The 20835-nt window shown below is 42.8% G+C and overlaps 1 protein-coding gene across 4 annotated transcripts; it reads right to left on the bottom strand.

Moving 5' to 3' along the window:
- Positions 1–480: 480 nt before the first annotated feature.
- Positions 481–7169, bottom strand: LOC111847429 (uncharacterized). Of its 4 annotated transcripts, none has more exons than XM_072711811.1 (7): positions 6942–7169; positions 6693–6818; positions 6492–6614; positions 4351–4521; positions 2980–3078; positions 2438–2490; positions 481–2332 (listed from the first exon to the last, which is right to left on the bottom strand). In XM_072711811.1, the coding sequence occupies exons 1-7, from the start codon at positions 6976–6978 to the stop codon at positions 2084–2086; spliced, it is 858 nt and encodes a 285-aa protein (XP_072567912.1). In that variant the 5' UTR covers positions 6979–7169; the 3' UTR covers positions 481–2083. The 4 variants fall into 4 exon arrangements, with proteins under 4 accessions (XP_072567912.1, XP_072567913.1, XP_072567910.1 ...); XM_072711812.1 differs by having other exon boundaries at positions 6708–6818; XM_072711809.1 differs by having other exon boundaries at positions 6492–6818.
- Positions 7170–20835: the final 13666 nt, after the last annotated feature.

Raw genomic sequence — 20835 nt, 5'->3', positions numbered from 1 at the left:
AGTCACAGGAGAGAGAAGAAATTGTACTAAAGTCACGGCCTTGCATGTGGTAGAGATAGAAGCTGTCAACGTTGTGTGAAGAAACGTACTGAGTCTAACATAATCAGGGTCAGCAACTGGGATCGGTCACCTTGACTGAAATGACCTTGCTTACTACATGCATTTGTGAATATGTTATGCAAGTAGCTGAAATCAGTAATTGGTGCTGCCTTAGAATCTTTGAATCTGTCTGAGTAGCTGATTCTGGAAGCGATTTGTAGCACTGCACTAAAGGAATGCTGTTATCAGACCAGATGAACATGAATTGAATTTTCACAGAAGTTGCATAAATGAGAAGCGATGAGCTGATGTTGAGAATCTGTGTTTGTGTCAGTCATTCCACTGTAAAGCCAGATGTTTCATTCTAGTTATGGTACCAGCTTTGGTGTCTGTGGAGTTTTACAGATGCACATATAGTAAATGCAGGCATGACATCCAGGACATCCTCTGCTTTATTCCCCATGTTTATTGGGAGAGACTCCAGGCTGACTTTTCCCTAGACTGGGTCGACGTGAAAATGAACGTCCCCCAGCAAGGGGCAGAGGTCACCACCACAGGCCACCATATGCAGTGTATAAAGCCCTATCATCACACATATGCAGTGTATAAAGCCCTATCATCACGCATATGCAGGAAGTGAAGCAGACTTCCTTATTACAAATTTACACATTTTAAAAAGGAGCCATTCTGCATAGAGATACGCATTACTGAAAGTACTCAGTGAATCAGCTCCACCTAGAAACAATAGATTCAAACCCACATTTCTGCATAAATGTGTGATGCAGACAAAGCTTACAATTATAATGCAGATTTTAATGCAGTTTCTAAGAAAGTGTAACATGGGTTCGATCCCTGGGTTGAGTGTAGGACCTTTCTGTGTGGAGTTTGCATGCTCTCCCTGTGCTTGTGTGGGTTTCCTCCCACAGTCCAAAAGTGTGTGTGATTGGTGAATTGAGTGAGTGTGTGCACCCTATGGTGTGTTGGTTCCTGTCTGTGCCCGTTGCTCCTAGGATAGGCTCTGGTGACCCCAGTTGGAATTAAGTTGTGATGGATGGACTGTAGGGTGTTTCATTTTCTAAGGCAAAAAATAAAATGTGAAATTTGCTACTTTTACAAAACTGATCAAAGTGTGCAACCCCTAAATATTATCCAATCTTCTTGAAATTTGGCATATATATCTTTTACATCACTGAGACTCTGCTTATGGTGGCTGCAAGGTACATCGATAACTCTGGGCAGATGGCATCACCAGCCAGCTGATAAACATCTATCCAGCAAGCCTAAGGTGTGCTGAGGTCCATTCCCTCCATTCCCCCAAGAACATCACACCTGAAATGACACTTCACCCTCATGTTAAATAACCAGTCTGTCCTGTGTTACAGCACAGTGGACCTGCTTTGATTTTCCCACCACCTCAGGATAGCCTAGTTCTGGCCAAAGACAACAATACAGGTTTTACGATATTTTGGATGTAAAAGAAATCGGCTTTTATCAGCCTTTTCCCACCTCTGCGTAACGATGAGATATTTTTTACAGAAATGTCTTGGTTCAGCTCCTGTTATGGTGAACTTCCAATGAATGACCAGCAACACGTGAAAGTCAGCATTGGAGCAGGAGCTGGGAGTGACCAGCTGAGGGATCACAGATGAGGGTAGAGTTAGGGTCAGAGGTTGGAGGTCACAGATGAGGGTAGAGTTAGGGTCAGAGGTTGGAGGTCACAGATGAGGGTAGAGTTAGGGTCAGAGGTTGGAGGTCACAGATGAGGGTAGAGTTAGGGTCAGAGGTTGGAGGTCACAGATGAGGGTAGAGTTAGAGTCAGAGGTTGGAGGTCACAGATGAGGGTAGAGTTAGAGTCAGAGGTTGGAGGTCACAGATGAGGGTAGAGTTAGGGTCAGAGGTTGGAGGGTGAGCTGAGGTCTTCCCAGAACAGATACATCATACAGGATGGTTCCTTGGAAATACCTTATAGTTTCCCATTTTTAGGGAAAACACAACTTGCAGATATATTCTTTGAGTATTATTTATTTCCAGTGTCCAGTGTGACCTAGAGGTTGACGGTGGCATACTCAGAGTCTTTCGTGAAGTTTATGGCTGAATCGTTTGTACAGGCTGGATTCTCAGTGAAGATGACAGTGGAATAGCTGATAGAATCTGAACATGAGGCTTTGGGGGGGCTTACAGTGGAGTAGACAATCATGGGAGAAGCACTTTCAGGGAAGTCCACTGTGCAGTAGAGGGAAGGAACCACATCACTTTGGTCTTTAATTTCCTCATATTCGGAGCTACACTGTATCTGTAAGACAGAGTATAAAAAACACACTTTACTCCACTTACAGGACATGGGCCATCAGTAACAGTATCATTCAGAGTGAGGATTGTATACATGAGGAATACTGACTGTGTCTGGGTGTCTGGTGTCAGTATCTGTCCGGTCAGGGAGGGGTTTAGATGCTGTGGAACAAACACCAAGACCAGAGCTCAGAAACACCACAAGCTTTTACATTTCAGCTCAGATTACAAGGTTGTTTAGAGAGAAGAGTCTTATGTCATTTTTTACTTTAGAGAGAAAAAACACCAGTTCTGTAGTGTTTTCAGTTTAGCCAGGATATGAATGTCTCTGGGCTTTGCATTTTTGGATAATAACACTGCAGTTTATTACCAGACAGAACCTACAATAGAATATAATATTTTTCATATATTACCTATTCATGGGACAGTAAGTAAATGGGGAATCTAAATAAAGTTCGGTAACATACTTCCTGTATAAGAATACAGAGAGCCTAGCGTGTATCACTGATGGTTTAAAACATGCAGCGTGCTGTTTGAAGCATGTTGATGGCTGATTATGCAGACGTGTGCATGTGCATGGGTGTGTGTGTCACAGACGCACTAAAGGTTTGTGTTTCCAGCCTGTGTTCGGTGAGAGTGTCTAACAGCCACCTGCTGGTTTCTTTCTCTTCTGTCTGTAGAAGATCGGCAGAGTGAGTCCAAGCAGCAGCAGAACCACAGTCAGCCCCACAGTTATGGGCAGCAGCGTTTCTGAAAGGCAGGAAATATGGACCTTCTAACTCTCACAGAACTCGATACACTGTAACAGTGTAGAGTTTTAGCAGGTCATGTATGACATTGCCCTTTTCTCTATGAGTGATGGTAAGATACAGAACTAGTTTATTATTGGCTACATTTGGAGATGAAGTCAAATGTGACAGAATAATATTTTATAATTTAGAAATTTAGGAAAACAACATTCAGATTCTTCTTGTAGGGGCTCCCCTGGAAAGGTGAAAGGTCAGATATGAAGTCAAACTCCATCCCAAAGTGTATACAAGCTAGATACAGGGTCCAACTCTATATAGTGCTGCACCTGAGTCATGGTGACGGTGTGGATCATATTCTCAGTGGACTCTATCAGGTCCACCTACCTAGTACCTCGTATGACCCCCTGATGTCTACAGAACAGCTCAAAAGCCGGCGAGGGTCTTAACCGAAAGAAAGATTGGCAAAGGTGCAAAAGCACAAGCCATACATGTGGTCTGAACACAGGAAATGGTGAAAACCCAGCAGTCAGCAATCAGGCAGAAGGCTTTAGGCGGAATCGCAAACAGGAAGGGCAAGTGTTAAATTCTTCAAGGCATGGATTCAGCACATGAGAACCGTACATACATATATATGGGCGACACCACCTGATTCTCAGCCTAATTTGTGCAGTAGAAGTTTGTTAAAACTATGTTCTGCTACCTTAATCATTTTTAATTAAGCAATGTAAAAATTTTAGCATGATGTCATTTGAGTGCTACAGTGCTTTTTAAACGGTACCTATAAATGTAATCAGGTATGTTTATGGGTTATCAGTTATCACACCAATGAACATGCCACTAGGGAGCCTGCAGACCCCCAAAGAAGACCGGACATTCTGGAGGCCGACCGTCTGTATGGTCACCAGGAGTCGACACCAACTTGATAGCACCAAATACAGACTGTCCCCAACCTACGTGACTTGCAACGCTTTTTTAAAATTAAACAAATGTATATAAAAATGAATTTCACGCAGCCATACACCTGGTGACACTACGCAGTCTAGTGTGCACTGTGCACTGTACGATAGTCACTGTGGGGAAGTACAGCAGCGAATGGCAGCGTGACCATCCCAGCGTCACACGCATCTCCCAGTCTCATACTGGCACCTAAATGTCTGTGTGATTATTATCCCATACTGGCAAATGTCCATTTTGACATACGGCCTGTCATGTTAGAGCGGAACCCAGTCATAAGCCGGAAACAGTCTGTAATAATGACGGTTAATCTGCTTACCTGGTGATGTTGTCCTTCGGGGTGTGGTTCCAGAAGGCTTTACTGATGCAGCCACCGAAATCGCCGGTGTAGTTGATATTACCGTTGGTTGAATTGTTCTGTCTGTTGCTGTTCCTTTTATTGCTGTTGTTGCTGTTCCTGTTGGCTTTGTGGTGTTTGTGGAGTCTGGCCCTTCAAAGGGAAGACAGAAAAAGTCAGATATCAAGACAAAATGTGCAGCAGCACAACTAAAGGGGTTTGCCTGCAGTGCTCTAGTTTTCTGAATGAAAACAGCTGACAGCACATCAAAGCTGGTTCCCCAGTGTAACCAGTGCAGAGCCATGAAATTAGCTGATGCGGTAAATGTGAGCCTGGAGAATTATTGCAGGCAGCCCCAGGTTACGAACAAGATCCGATCCTTAAGTTAAATTTGTACGTAAGTCAGAACAATAATAGTACAGTACATAGTAAGAATAACAGTAAAATATAGTACATAGTAATAATAAGAGTATCTACATCTGTTACTATACTGTACCATGAGCCAACAGACTGCTGAAGCACAATGTTTCAATGAGCGTCACAAAGTAGCGTGTGGGTTTATTATCACAAACCATTATATTTAACCCAAATTTTTAATATAATAGACTCTATGGCAGTTTGTTCATAAGTATGAGGTGTACGTAAGTAAGTCGTTCTTAACCCGGGGACGGCCTGTGCTTTAACCAGCCCTGAATGATTGACCTCCTTTGCTTTGTCGTTATCAGCTTATTGTTTTAGGGACACCATCCGGCCTAAACTGAGTACTTTTGCACAACAAGTTTCCTGATGCTCTCACAAGCTAACGGAAGATGCGACTAAAACAACCAAAACATGCCCTTTCATTCTGATTTGTTCAGTTAAGCAGCTGCTCTCTGTGCAATAGTGTTCAGGAAACAGTTTGGAGTCTGAACACTGCATGTCAGTATCACGTGCCTGATGTAGAGCTGTGACATGAAACTAGTCATGGAAAATGGTGACTCATGATCATGATCATGATCATCTGAAGGTCCTGTAATACATTTCTAATATTCTGCAATAATTGGCAACTGCAAAAATATTCATCTAATAGACTCAGAATCAAAGTTCATTTGACAACACAAACATGCACATGGAGTTTTCATACAGACAAAAATACAGTAAATAGAATTATATTCATAAAACACAATGTAAATAAACGTAAATATATGAACTGACAAGAGGGCAAAAGCTGAAAGTGAATGAGACTGATGTAATGTAGCTTGAAGGTGCCAATGAGAGAATCAGACGTGCAAAAGGAGCAGAGAGAACAGCTATGAGGTAAGCTGAGGAGATCATGGACTGATGGCTGCTGCAACTGTAGGGCAGAAGCTCTGTCTGCGTCCAGCACAAATGAAGCGTTAGTACTATTTGTTTTCTACATGTCAGAACACACAGGGCTGTGCGAAAGTCTCAGGCAGCTGAGGAACATGTTTAAAGCTATTTACCTGGATTTTTCGCTCAAAATGTAACATTAGAATATGTACAAATGAAAGAACACCACTTCAGTTCCAAAACTTACACAAATTTGTTAAATTTCATCAACTCACTTAATTACCTTAATTAGTTACATAATTAGATGAAGTATCGCTTAGACAAACATGGCATGCTAGTGGTCAAATCAACAAATAGATATTGGTGATGGTTGCTGCATATACAGGGGTGACTTTAGTTTTGCAATGGCTAAGCTGACACACACTGACAGACATAATATAAGTTACACCATCATGAATATCATTTTAACATACTCTTCCTTCACTCCCTGAGACTTTTGCACAGTAATGTTTGTAGACACATTTTTCAGTAATAAAAATTTGACGTTTTTTAGGGTAAAAACATACAATAATATGAATGTAATGTCGAATGTTTAGTCTTCATGCAACAAAAGACAGCCAAATAATATTTTTTTGTACATTTTAAATGTGTGTGTGTGTGTGTTTTAAATGTGTTTCTTGCTCTGTATCACAAATAGGGTTAGACTAAGGTAATGGTTCTAACTAATATGTACAAAAAAATAATCTATAACATTATCTGTAATATATGATTAGACAAGCAGAGAGGGAGGTTATGCAGAAAAACTCACAGGAATTTCTGTTTCAGACTCTTACCTTTCAGAACATTCAGAGAAACTTCAGTGTATGTATTAGGCCACCAGTTGACATCTACCACACACCAGTATGTCCCAGTATCCATTAGCTGTAACCCAGTGATGTTCACGGTGAAGAATCCCACTGCAGGGTCGTCATACAGTGAAAATCTCCCCTCTGTCACCCACTCATTATTTTTCTCAGTTTTAATGAGATCCTCACATGACATGCGGCCACCTTTACACAGGTATTTACTGTTGCCCTTATATTCTTCTGAGTAGTTACACCTGATGCTGACTCCACCTCCCTCATATCCTGTCACCTCAGTGGAGTTTGCATCACGCCAAGCTGTCAATCAAAGGAGAGGAGTTTAGTATTTAATACAAACTGGAATAAAGCGGCTTTCAGAGGCAGCACAGCGGTGCAGAGCGTCGCTTTGTTCACACAGAGGGTCACACACTCAGCACTCACCTCGCAGGAGGCAGACGACGGCAAGCAGGTACCTCATGCTGATCTGCGGCCCCCAGTTACCCCCCGTCCCGCGGTAAATGTGTCTCACTCTCTGCCTCTGTCTTACTTCCTTCTGATTAATTACTCTCAGCCGCTTCTCACAGCACCTCTCCTATTGATGGTCTGCAGATGACGTCTGACAAACTGCAGCCTTATCCTCTTCCTTCTTCTCTCTCTGTTCCCTGCCCTCCTCGCTCTGATTCACACGTCCCCATGCTGGGCTTATTGATACAGTGACACCTAGTGGCTGCACTGAGAATTGCCGTACAAGAGAGAAGCTGATCTCTGCGCGTGCAGATAGATCAGAAAGGGACCCTATGAGGATCAAATTCCCACACTGCTTAATTCTTTCTTTATTCTCATCCATGCTTTTCTTACCTGTGAAGGCTCTCCATTCCGACCGTTTTGTAAGTTTTTCAGAAGCTACGTCAGCCCACAAGCTGATCTGAGCAATTTTGAAACATCTCTAGGTAATCACATTAAATCACATTGTGATCGCATCTAAGCACCCTGAAGGCAAACTAAATTGAAATAATATTGGGACAGATTTATTTCAGTTTAATTTGAAGTTAAAGTAGCATTTGTCAGAAACACACTCAGCAGACTGTCACTTTCAGATATGCGACAGTTGTCATTTTTTTCGTCAGGCACAGAAAGGTCGCAGAAATGCACTGGGATGTGGAGAGCAAACTATGGAGAACTAAACCTGAAATATATAAATGCACAAAAATATCATGAACCATAAAAAAAGCGTAGCGCCGGTGCGATATATCCCGGCATGCCTCGCGAGCGCTCGTGTATGTTGCCCTATGTCTGTGTGTTGTACATAGCACCTGTATTATTGTTGTTGTTGTTATGGTTATAGTTGCTTTCCTGATCGTGGCATGTACGTTTGTCTGTGTCTTGGGTGTTCCCTGTCCGATCCTCCTGTGTTATTAACTCTTCCACCGTGTGTTCACTTTAGGGCTTTGATATACTTCATGCGAGGCGACGCGTCTGTAACCCAAGTAGTGAACTGACTATACTTTCAGGCGAGGTTTTTGTCTTATTGTAAGATTAAAGGTCATGTCCACCAGGGGGCAGTGCGAGAACACCATCTTGGTCAGCTCCTTCGTTTTGGGGTCTTACTTGTTTTGTATAAGGCTGAGACGTGAAATAATGTCTATTTGCTGTCTCTACAGCAACCAGGTTGCTAATTTTTATACTGCTATAGCATTCTCTGTATTCTAACCACTGCTCCACATGGTACTTCGGTCTGGTCCATGTCACTTTACTGCCCCATGTGTAATGTTGCACTGTATGTTGTTAGATGTCTCATAGTAGTTAGTATTTTGTAATTAGGCTGCAAAATACTGTAATACTGTAAAATATAAATTTCTGCAATTAGTATTGTAGTATTTATAAAGAAAGAAACAGTTTTAATAAATCAATATCCCACAAACGCGTCTATTTTTGAGTGATCGAAACAGCAAGGATGAAATGATTAGGAATGGCTTGAAGAGTGCTTGCAGAACTCGTACGGTAAACTTTAATGCTAAACACATACTACATAATCCAGAAAAGAAGCGGGCATTAAAACTGCACAGCTTGCTTATTTTTGTTTCCTATAACAATATAAATGTTCAAGCGAAACATGAATCCCACGCTCTTGATGAATATTTTAACTAAGACTTATAAATTCCCAGTGTCCTGCGTATGACGTTAAACTGCGTCCCGCAGTGCGAGCGGTCCGCCAACTTGCAGTGAGAAAATTTTGGGGGTTAGTGGTGCGGTTGGCACTCTAGCCACCATGAAACAACTTACAACAGCTTGAAATAAACAGACATGACACCCTCCTGCTCTGCAGAGGAGTAGCTCTACTGCAGCTGCCCACAGGAAGGCTGCACGCATCATGAAGGGGATGGGGGGAAGCCTTCGGGAGCCCCATCCCCGGACGAGTCGAAACCATTGGAGAGCTAATAGGGTCAGGCCTGTTGGGGATCAGGGCTGGTGTGGTGCTGAGGCATCACCCGCTGCATGGTGGCATTTGGGTCCAAGTTTGAGGCGACCCAAAGGGGTCTCTCCTGTGTAGGAATGGTGCATGGTGGCATTCGGGTCCAAGTTTGAGGCGACCCAAAGGGGTAGTCTCATGGAACATCTTGTCTCTCCTGTGTAGGAATTATTAGCTCAGGACTGTTGTATCCATATTTTCAAGGAAACATGGCTACACTCGAACATCACGGACTCGGCCATCTAGCTAGACAGGCTAGCATGCTACTAAGCCAACAGATGGGCCTCTTTGTCGGGTAAAAGACGTGGAGGTGGGTTGTGCGTTTACGTAAACAGAGCCTAGTGTGTGAACTCTGCTGTAGTAATTTGCCACTGTTCACCACAGTTACAGTTTCTTGATGACAATAAAGTTTACTTCGACATTGACATTGAATAATACAAGCATAATAAATGTGAATAATTTGAAATAATAGTAAAGATGTTTGTGTTACATTGGCAGATTTGTTTCAGTTACACTTGATTCCCTGTAGTTACGACACACAGTTACCTCTATGCTACTGAAAAAAGAAGAATATCTACAGTGTCCTGATAAGAGTCAGAAACACCTGAAACTACAGCAGGACGCTGAGTAAAGTCCAGCCTTTCAGTGTTTTCATATAAGGACTGGATTTCGTATGAGTCACAGCATCCGTGTTTGTCTGTTTATTCAATACTAATGACATGTATTCCTTATGGACACCTTTCCTGTGTGTCTCTGACGGCTGTCAGCATGTAGCCCCTCATGTTCTCAGTGATGGTTTCTGTAGGTGACCTGTGATCACTGTTCCCAGATCAGCTGGTTTACATCTCTGTGGGTCTGGGTGTCGCAGCCCTGGTGTTTGGCTTGATTGTGGCTGCAATTATCAAGGTACGACTCAAAGCTGGGAAATCAGAGGGTAAGTACATCTGAATGTTACACATACTGCACACACACACATACAAAGAGGGCAGATCTGATCCTGTTCTGATGAGAGTCCTCCATCCTTCTAAGAAGTGATGTTCAGCCTTTCTGTTCCTCTAACTCTTGTTACGTTCTTCAGAGGGTGGATGACTATGACGTGACGTTCCAGCAGCCAGCTGCAGATACTGTTGTAAACCTACACAAAGGCCCTAACCGCGTCACCTCTGAATCCTGCAAGAATGATTGTATCTATGAAAACTTCACCACAAGCCCCCTAGATAATGATCTCATCTATGCAAACACCATCCAATAAGAGGCTTCAGCATGAAGGAGATTCAAGGATCAGAAAACTACAGGCTGCATCTTTACCAAGCGTCTAACAACACAGAGTTTCTCCAGCACGGGCATCAGCCCAGAAGCTGAACTTCACGCTTGTCTTATTCCTGTGGCCCATATCTTTGTAAGAAATTAATTTAATCCAATCAGAGGAATCTCAGCAGGCAAAATGAAGACCACATTCTCTCTGATAATAACAGATACAAACATACACCCAGTATGGTGTGTGACTGCGAGTGTGTGTGTGTGTTCTGCAAGGCCAGGCATTCCATGATGTGTGGGTCTGAAATAATTGTGGTGAGCCAACAAAACATTTGGTTTGATGTGACATTTATCCCAGACACAGGGCAGGGGAGCACCCTGGATGGGACGCCAGACAATCACAGAACAAACACATACCACATTTATCACTTAGAGGTGCCATTTTAACAATACAGCAAGCCTTTGCACTGCAGGGGGAAACCCTGCACAGAACAAGCAGACTATGCACAGAGAGGTTGGAAGATAAGATGTGAATTCGCAGTGCTGTAGGGGTGGAGCTGCAGTGAGCCGCAATGCCACCCTAACAGCAAGCCCACCCTTTGTCACGCCCCTGCAGCAGTCTGCTTTCTGATGAGTTGTAATTTATTGACCTCCTGGTCCAGCAGGACAGTTTTTATCTGAGTTCACAGACTCTGACTTCTGTTAAGCTGGACAAAGTGATAAAAGTTTAGGATTTTAACTTAAATATCGATGATACAACAAATTATGACCAATTTGGTGCCACTTTACAATAAGGCTCCCCATATAAAGGGTTTATGAATGGTTTATAATCTGGTTATTAATTAGGTTGTGACACTTTGTAAATTATTAATAGACAATTTTAAACAAATTATAACACTATTTTCATTTTATGAATGAGTTACTACCATCTACAAGTGGCAAAATGGAGCCTTATTGCGAAGTGGGACCTGAATTTCTTATATTATTGAATTATTTTGACTTAAGCAGCATGTCTCAGATGCCACATACATGGGTGGTCGTACTTTGGACCACGTCTTTAGGACTAGATATTGATCATACCCATTTACTTCATGATGATAAATGTATTTTCTTTGCGTGTTCTGTAAACGCAGACCTATTGTGTATCAAAAGAACGTTGTGATCTCGTGTCATTACTCCAAGTACGGCTGAGCAGTTCTCAGCTTATTTTTGTGAAGTTAATGCAAATCTCAGTGATGCTGAGTTTTCAATGCAGCCTTTTATTGAACATTGCTCCACTCTACTGGATGAAGTGGCACAAACACTTCACTGGATGAAGTGGCACGCTATAAGACCAGGGCCATCTGCAGCACTTCTCCGTGGATGACAGATGCCGCTCACTGTTTGAGACTGAAGTGTCTCAGGACAGAGTGACAGTGGAAAGCCACTGGGCTAGAAGTAATAAAGATCTACGAATTTCTTCAGCAAAGGAAGCCTGGACTGCTTTTTTCGCTAAACTTAATTTCATCTTTAGTGGAACCATCAAAAACATTGTTTCTCAGCCCCATCAGCTTTACCCCATTTCTCTGTGAACGATTGCAACAAGTTTCCTTCTTTCTTTGTTGATAAGGTAACGCCTATTAACTCCAGTATCCACTTGCCCATTGAGCTCTAGCTCCAACTCTGACTGTTCTTGACTCTTATCAGCTTACAGGATATGATGGCTTTCGTTATGAATATAAGGCCATTATACCCCTTGGATATATTACCATCTGCATTACTTTTTTAAGTTTTGTCAGCCATTGGCTCTGTTGTTTTAGCTGTTATTAGTTCTTCATTGTCTGCAGGATGTGTTCCTTTATATTTTAACCAAGCTACTATCCAGCCCATATTAACGAATCCTAACTTGAACCCTACTGTGCTCAAGAACTTCCTATATCTAAACTCCCACAGATGCAAAAAATTTTAGAGAAGGAAGTAGCCAAACGACTTGAGTGTGTTGGATAGGCACAATGTTTATGATTAGTTTAAGACTGGCTTTTGGAAATGTCACTCTACTGGAACTGTTCTTCTGAGGGTGTCAAATGACATTTTAATGTCCTCTGATGTCAGTGATTGTTCTGCTTAAATTCTATTTGACCTTAGTTCTGTTTGACACAGTAGACCATCAAATTGTGATTAGGAGGTTACATGACTGAGTGGGACTGAACCTATTTGTGACTTTGTGTCTGATTCCTCTCCACTGCCTTGTGGTGTCCCACAGGGCTTGGTTCTGGGGCCTCTGTTTTATTTTGCTGCCCTTGGGACAGATTAAAAACATTTATACAACAGTTATTTCCAACCAAGAAATATGATTGGACAATAGGCGTTCTGTGAGTGCAGTGTAAAACCACACTCAGACATTTCACATCAGCTGTATCACTCCGCTTTACAGGTGTATGTAAAAACCGTCACATATGCCTCATTTCCACCAAGACAGAGCCGGTTTTGGGCTGATTTTCGCTTGGTGCCTTTTGAGAACCTGCCCGTGTTTCCACCTGTTTCAAAAATGAATGCATGTGGAAGTGAAAGTAAAGTAAAGGTTCACATGTATTCCACTTTGTTGGATTTATTTGGATCTGTTTCAGATTTTAAGTTTTCATAAGCTGCAGAGCCGAAAAAAAAAGATTTCAGAGTATGACTCTGCAGCAGCTGTCGCTGGTCATCCCACCTTTTCACTCCCTGTCTAACCTGTGTGTGAGAAGTGCTGTACAAATAATTTTTACTTACTATTTCTGTTTAATGATCCATATTTGTATTAGAATAAAGTGTGATTGGGCACTCAGACTCACACTTTTAATCATTTGGGCAAAAGGGGCAGCTGCTCACACAAATGCACACACACACCACGCACACACACACACAAACACACACATGCCTGCAGCTCATAAAATTTGCAGAAGTATTTATGCTCACTTCATGGCCCGAAATAGCTAACCGCAGTCACTAGAGACAGAAGATATTGTACTAATGTCACAGCCTTGCATGTGCTAGAAGTAGAAGCCGTTAGCTTTGTGTGAAGAAACGTACTGAGTCTAACATAATCAGGGTCAGCAACTGGGATCGGTTACCTTGACTGAAATGACCTTGAATCTTTGAATCTGTCTGAGTAGCTGATTCTGGAAGCGATTTGTAGCACTGCACTAAAGGAATGCTGTTATCAGACCAGATGAACATGAATTGAATTTCCACAGAAGTTGCATAAATGAGAAGCGATGAGCTGATGTTGAGAATCTGTGTTTGTGTCAGTCATTCCACTGTAAAGCCAGATGTTTCATTCTAGTCGTGGTACCAGCGTTGGTGTCTGTGGAGTTTTACAGATGCACATATAGTAAATGCAGGCATGACATCCAGAACATCCTCTGCTTTATTCCCCATGTTTACTGGGAGAGACTCCAGGCTGACTTTTCCCTAGACTGGGTCGACGTGAAAATGAACGTCCCCAGCAAGGGGCAGAGGTCACCACCACAGGCCACCATATGCAGTGTATAAAGCCCTATCATCACGCATATGCAGTGTATAAAGCCCTATCATCACACATATGCAGTGTTTAAAGCCCTATCATCACACATATGCAGTGTATAAAGCCCTATCATCACACATATGCAGTGTATAAAGCCCTATCATCACACATATGCAGTGTATAAAGCCCTATCATCACACATATGCAGTGTATAAAGCCCTATCATCACACATATGCAGTGTATAAAGCCCTATCATCACGCATATGCAGGAAGTGAAGCAGACTTCCTTATTACAAATTTACACATTTTAAAAAAGAGCCATTCTGCATAGAGATACGCATTACTGAAAGTACTCAGTGAATCAGCTCCACCTAGAAACAATAGATTCAAACCCACATTTCTGCATAAATGTGTGATGCAGACTAAGCTTACAATTATAATGCAGATTTTAATGCAGTTTCTAAGAAAGTGTAACATGTTATTTCAGCTTCTGATATGAACATAGAAAACGTAGAAGGTGCTGCCACTTTGGCCTAATGACGGAAGAAAAGGGAACCAAAAGCTAATAAATGCTTTAAGGGAACCACAGTAAAATGTCAGACACTGTGTAGATTTACAGTACAGGATACTGGAAGTCATGAATTAACATTAACCAGGTTCTACCTTCTGACACTTATGTAGTGAACTACAGTGTATTTAACCTGCTCATTCCTCTTCTAAAACAGCACATTCAATTCCTGCCATCCTGTAATACCTAGAATACCTGTTTTATTGTTTTATTTTGTTTCTGTTGTCATAAAAATACTTATTCTTGTTAACTATGTGTTTGACACAGCCAGGATTGACTATGTACAGTGCTGATGGTCAGTGTGCACAGTGCTGATGGTCAGTGTGCACAGTGCTGATGGTCAGTATGCACAGTGCTGATGGTCAGTGTGCACAGTGCTGATGGTCAGTGTGTACAGTGCTGATGGTCAGTGTGCACAGTGCTAGGCTGCATTTCAAACCTGGATTTAACCAACATGACAGTTTCCTAGGCCAGCATGGTGGTGCAGTGGTTAGTGCTACTTCGTCACAGCAAAAAGGTCCTGGGTTCGATCCCTGGGTTGAGTGTAGGACCTTTCTGTGTGGAGTTTGCATGCTCTCCCTGTGCTTGTGTGGGTTTCCTCCCACAATCCAAAAGTGTGTGTGATTGGTGAATTGAGTGAGTGTGTGCACCCTATGGTGTGTTGGTTCCTGCCTGTGCCTGTTGCTCCTAGGATAGGCTCTGGTGACCCCAGTTGGAATTAAGTTGTGATGGATGGACTGTAGGGTGTTTCATTTTCTAAGGCAAAAAATAAAATGTAAAATTTGCTTATGTAGCCGAAGTAAAAAACAAAAAGAAAAGAAAACAGTATTTGTATTTCATTTCCCCAAAATTTGGAGTTTATGTATTTTTGTTGTGTATTTTTATTATGTTTTTGTTTTGGGTAAACTCATCGGGGACTTTTATTTTGAAGAAAGACGTCACTTCCTGCGGCATTTGCGCTCCCCTCAGTCGGCGGGAAGCCTTGGTGGAGAGAGTCGGCGGGAAGTCCTGGTGATTAGAAGAATAAACAACTTCCGTCAGTCAACCGGCCGCACGAGTCTTCGTTCTTTATGTAAAAATAAAAACAATTACACAACACAGAGAAGTAAAAGTGGATAACTGGCCGCAAGGCACTCCGGTTACATTGGTGCCATGACTCGGATTCTGTGCTCCAGATCAGACTCACCCGGATCTCCGCACAGAGGATCAACGGCAGTTTGGTCGCCGACAGTTGCTGCGCAGCATTCCCGGTCTCCACCAAAATTGTTACAGCTAAGTGTCTAGTTCATATGAAGAGAGGACACTGTATAACTCCGGTCTTTTTTTTATTTTTCACAGAAACGTTTTTCTGTGTGATCATTAGTTAGTAGACGTTTGTTAAGATTTGTATTTTCCAATTTTGTTCTTTGGGTAGGTTTGGTAAAGTCGGAAATATGGCATATGAAAAGGGGAGGGAACAAGGTAACATGGTGAATGAGTATATGTTTGCTCCAGGGACGGGGAGGGGCAGGTATTCTAGTGAAGCACCTTTCACCCCAGTATCCACGGAGAGAAATGTTATAGTAAATTCTCCCATGTTCTGTTCTACCCGTGCACTTGACCAAGTAGTGGAGCAAGTCCCATTGAACCCTAATCTAACCTTATCCGATTCAAATGACCCAGCATTGCGTAGCCTCATAACGCAAATTGTCCACCAGGTTAGGCAGACATTAATTTCACCTGGGTTAAGCGACACTAGGTGTTGTAGGGATGGAGGTTTGAGTGTCCCACAGTCTCCCAAGGAGACAAGTCAGTCAGCTATGGGTATACCCCCATCCAATTTGTCAGGGACCAGGCTAGTTCTCCAGTGTGATGTGAAAGAGCCTCCCATTTTCCGCGGAGAGGATTCTGACAAATTTGCCATACATGATTGGGAGGAATTGATGGATACATTCCTACAAAAGCGGTGTGTTCCTCTGGCTGATCAGGCACATGAGATTCTCTCAAGGCTGATGGGAAAGGCTAAAGATAATTGCTGATTGACTCCCACTTGTGAGTGAACGCTGGCGCGTTTGGCTGTCGCTGCTCACCGGCTGCTATTTTTTGCTTAAACTGTTTTATCCGACGACTATATGCACTGAGTATCTGTGGGTAAACCCTTTTTACCGGATTTTTTCCACCTACCCACATTTTATGCCTGATCAAGATGCGGCTCCAGAGAATATATGTGTGGTCTGTGCTCACCTGGGTCGCTTTATTCACCATCCACCGTCCTACGACAGCGTTACTTCAGTATTCCATTACTGAGCTTCTGCAACTCCGCGTCCACCTGTCCATCGCTCCACCTGCTGTTCTACACCTTCACCCAGACATCGCCTTCAAGCCCCGCCGCAGATACGTTCACTGAGGGTCCCGGCGGAATTTCAACCACGACGACACCAACCCGATAACATCCATCTGGTCTTCTACTCGGTGTCCTCCACGTAACGTCGCCCGGGATGTCAACCACAATGTGCTGGCCCGCCTAGCTAGGTCGGCTAAGCCGTCTGTCAAGCAGGGCTACTCCACCATCAACTTCGGTCTGTTAAACATCCGCTCTCTCAATGGCAAGGGTCATCTCGTCCAGGATCTCCTCTCTGACCGTAAGTTGGACTTTTTGTGTTTGACTGAAACGTGGCAACAGCCTAATGACTTTATCTCACTTAATGACTCCACTCCACCGGAGTTTGTTTATGTTTGTAAAGCGCGCGACTCGGGGAGGGGTGGAGGTCTCGCGATGATTCACCGAGGGCAGTGGAAAGTTACCCCTATCCCCTCTCCGCTCTTCCATTCATTTGAATACACTACATCTCAGCTTCCTGGATCTACTCCTACTATCATTTGTACAGTTTACCGACCACCTAGGCCAAATAAGGATTTTCTAACTGACTTTAGTGCTCTTCTTGCTCATTTCTCAGTACTCTCTCCAAATATATTAATCCTCTGTGATTTCAATATTCATATGGACAATGATAATAACCCCCTTTCCAGAGATTTTGCATCCTGTCTGGATAGTTTCGGACTCCACCAACATATTGCATTTCCCACGCATTGCAAAGGCCATACCCTGGATCTGGTGTGCTGCTCTGGTGTTGTCCCCTCTGACTGCAAGGCTGATTTGTTTCCCCTCTCTGATCATTTGCTAATTTCGTTCAATATACTGTAAACCTAACACTTTCCAAAATTTGTACTCCTCGCGAGATTACATTTAGGAAAATTGGTGATATTAACTCAGATCTGTTTTCATCTGCGATTAATGGACTCCCAGGCACCCATAGTCTCTCCACCCCTGATGAACTGGCTTCTTACTACGATACCAACCTCCATAACCTTCTTGACACATTCGCTCCAGTTAAATACCGATCCGTTACATTTTCCCGCTCCGCACCATGGTTCATCCCCACCTTGCGGGATCTCAAAACTCAAGGTCGCCGACTGGAACGTCTAGTTAAGAAAACTGGACTTACAATTCACAAGGAAATGTACCGTAATCATATCCTGTTTTATAAGGACTGCATTGACTCAGCCAAATCCATATATTACTCCAGTATAATTTGTTCTAATGAATCCAATTCCAAGTCTCTTTTCTCTCTGTTTAATAATATAACACGATCCCGGAATTCTTTTCCCTTGCATACGTACTCTGTTGATTTTTGTAACTCCCTCATGTCCTTTTTTACATCTAAAGTTGCTGATATCCACCAGCAACTTAACTCTGGTGGGGCTATGCTCGCTGAATTCGATTCTCTATTACCCTCTTTGCTCTCCTCTCATGTATTCTCTAATTTCACTATGCCCTCAGTAACTGATGTATCAATAATCATCCAAAAATCTAAACCTACCACCTGTCTACTCGACCCTATTCCTACTTCGTTAGTTATAGCCTATCTCCCCTTACTGGCCCCTCTTATTACCTCTATTATTCATTCTTCCCTTTATACTGGGATTGTCCCCTCATCATTTAAAATTGCTGCTGTTACCCCTATTCTGAAAAAACCTGGTACTGATCCTTTTAATTTTAATAACTATCGCCCTATATCAAATGTCCCTTTTATCTCCAAAATCCTTGAGAAAGTTGTTGCCTCCCAGCTGCACACTTATCTCACTAATCATAATCTTTACGAACACTTCCAGTCTGGCTTCCGCCAACACCATAGTACTGAAACAGCCTTAATTAAAATTACCAACGACCTCCTGATGGCAGCTGATTCTGGCCTGCTAACTATTCTTATCCTCCTGGATCTGAATGCAGCCTTTGACACCATTTCTCACCACATTCTTTTGAATCGATTAGCATCAATTAGTCAAATTCCCCTCGCTTGGTTCACCTCTTATCTGTCAGGTCGCTCCCAATTTATCCACCTCAAATCCTATTCCTCACGTTCATTTTCCGTCTCAGCTGGTGTGCCCCAGGGTTCAGTATTGGGGCCCCTACTGTTCATTATTTACATGCTTCCTCTCGGCTATATATTTCGTAAATACAATGTTAACTTCCATTGTTATGCTGATGACACCCAGCTCTACATTTCTTCTAAACCAAGCTCCTTTCTTCCACCCACATCCCTCTCAGATTGTCTTATGGAAATCAGATCATGGCACTCATCCAACTTTCTCAAACTCAATATTAGTAAAACTGAAGTTCTACTAGTCGGTACACCTTCAACATTAATCAAGTCCCCTAATTTCACTATCAATATTGATAACTCTGCCATCCACCCCTCCACCCAGGTTAGGAGTCTGGGCGTCATCCTCGACAACACTCTCTCATTTCACTCACATATTAACCATATCACCCGGTCTGCATATTTTCATTTACGTAACATCAATCGACTCCGTCCTGTCCTCACCCCCCATGCTGCTGCCATTCTCGTTCATAGTCTCGTCACCTCCAGAATCGACTATTGCAATTCTCTTCTATTTGGTCTTCCTAAAAAGTCCCTCCGTAAACTTCAGCTCCTCCAGAACTGTGCCGCCCGACTCATAACCCGCACTCCTTCCAGAGAACACATTACCCCAGTCCTTCAGCAGCTTCATTGGCTGCCCATAGATGCCAGAATAAAATACAAAATTTTGCTTCTTACATTTAAATGCATCCATAACCTGGCCCCTCCATACCTGTGTGATCTGATTCACATCGCCATTCCGTCCCGCTCTCTCAGATCCTCATCTGTTCCTTATCTCAGTATTCCCTCTGCCCGCCTTGTCACTATGGGAAACCAAGCTTTTAGTTGCTCTGCACCCCTTCTCTGGAATTCACTACCACCTACTATTAGGAATTTAGACTCACTTCCCTTATTTAAGAGTAAACTCAAAACCCATCTTTTCAGACAGGCTTACTCACTTTAGTACACATCTCTCATCTTAGTCGCTGCTTTATTTTATTCATGTGATTTAATTATTTTATGTATTTTTATTTGTTTTTATTGTTTATGCTCTGTAAGGTGTCCTTAGGTTTTTGAAAGGCGCCCAAAAATAAAATGTATTATTATTATTAAGATGTAGTAAGAATAGCACTTCGCAGTAATCCAGCTCTTAAACCACCTGAAAATCCGAAAGTGATTTTTGATGTGTTGAGGCAGCATTTCAGCGAAATCAAATTCTCATGTATGCCTCTAGCTGACTTTTATAGCACTCTGCCAATAACGGGGGAAAATCCTATTGAATATTGGATTCGTTTAAACAAAGCCGTTGACGTAGCACAGGAGAGTCTAAGGAGGATGGGTCGGCAGATTGAAGATCCCTGCCAGGTAGTTGTTATGATGTTTGTGAAGTATTGTCCGGATGCCTCACTCTCTGCAGTTTTCAGGTTCAAGGCCCCTGATAAGTGGACTGCAGGTGAGATACAGGAACATCTTGATAGGTATCAGTCAGAATTAAAAGAACGTCGGTCGGCTAGCGCTAGAGGTCTTCGTCCAGTGAAGCATGCCACAGCCCATATTCAGGCACCAGAATTGAGTAAGACAACACCTATCTCACCTGAAGCTGCAATAGCGTGCGCCCCTCAAATTAATGACAATTGTATGAAAACCCTTGTGAATTTACTAGATCTGGCAGTCAACCAGAACATCCAGATGCCGTCCAAACAGTGCCCATCAGTTCAGTTACATGCAAGGCATTGTAAGGTCTGTAAGTCGAGTGAGCATTCAACCCTTGCTCACTGTAGACGGGAGCGCTTGTGTTTAGCATGTTTCCAGCCAGGGCATATTAAAGTGAACTGTACAAATAGGTTGATTAGTAGAGCCACTCAGATAAAACGGATTGGTGAGTCCCAGCCTTTAAATTAGATCGCTCATGTTCAAGGAGGGGTAGCGTGAGCAAAAGTGAACAGCCCCTCGACGCCGACGACCCTGTACAGTATTATGAGAGTGCGTGTTCGACAGCACCAGTAGGCACAAAAGTGATTGCACAGAATGTACAGAGGGTCGGGTTATTTGATGATTTGTTTTACGCGCCAGTTTCTGTGAATAATAGATTCCAGATGAGGGGAATGTGAGATTCGGGGTCTATGGCATGCACACTCAGTGAAGAGGCGGAATTACA

The sequence above is a fragment of the Paramormyrops kingsleyae genome, chromosome 5 (assembly GCF_048594095.1).
Source record: "Paramormyrops kingsleyae isolate MSU_618 chromosome 5, PKINGS_0.4, whole genome shotgun sequence".
NCBI lineage: Eukaryota > Metazoa > Chordata > Actinopteri > Osteoglossiformes > Mormyridae > Paramormyrops > Paramormyrops kingsleyae.
This window is presented reverse-complemented; position numbering and strand designations above follow the sequence as displayed.

Bases quoted from the DNA above. Each gene is read 5' to 3' on its own strand.
- LOC111847429 (XM_072711809.1), bottom strand. From the start codon at position 6,978: ATGAGGTACCTGCTTGCCGTCGTCTGCCTCCTGCGAG. The intron at 4,522-6,491 runs GTAAGAGTCTGA...TTCCCTTTGAAG, and splicing joins TTCTCTGAATGTTCTGAAAG to GGCCAGACTCCACAAACACC. The intron at 3,079-4,350 runs GTAAGCAGATTA...CCTGCCTTTCAG, and splicing joins CCGAAGGACAACATCACCAG to AAACGCTGCTGCCCATAACT.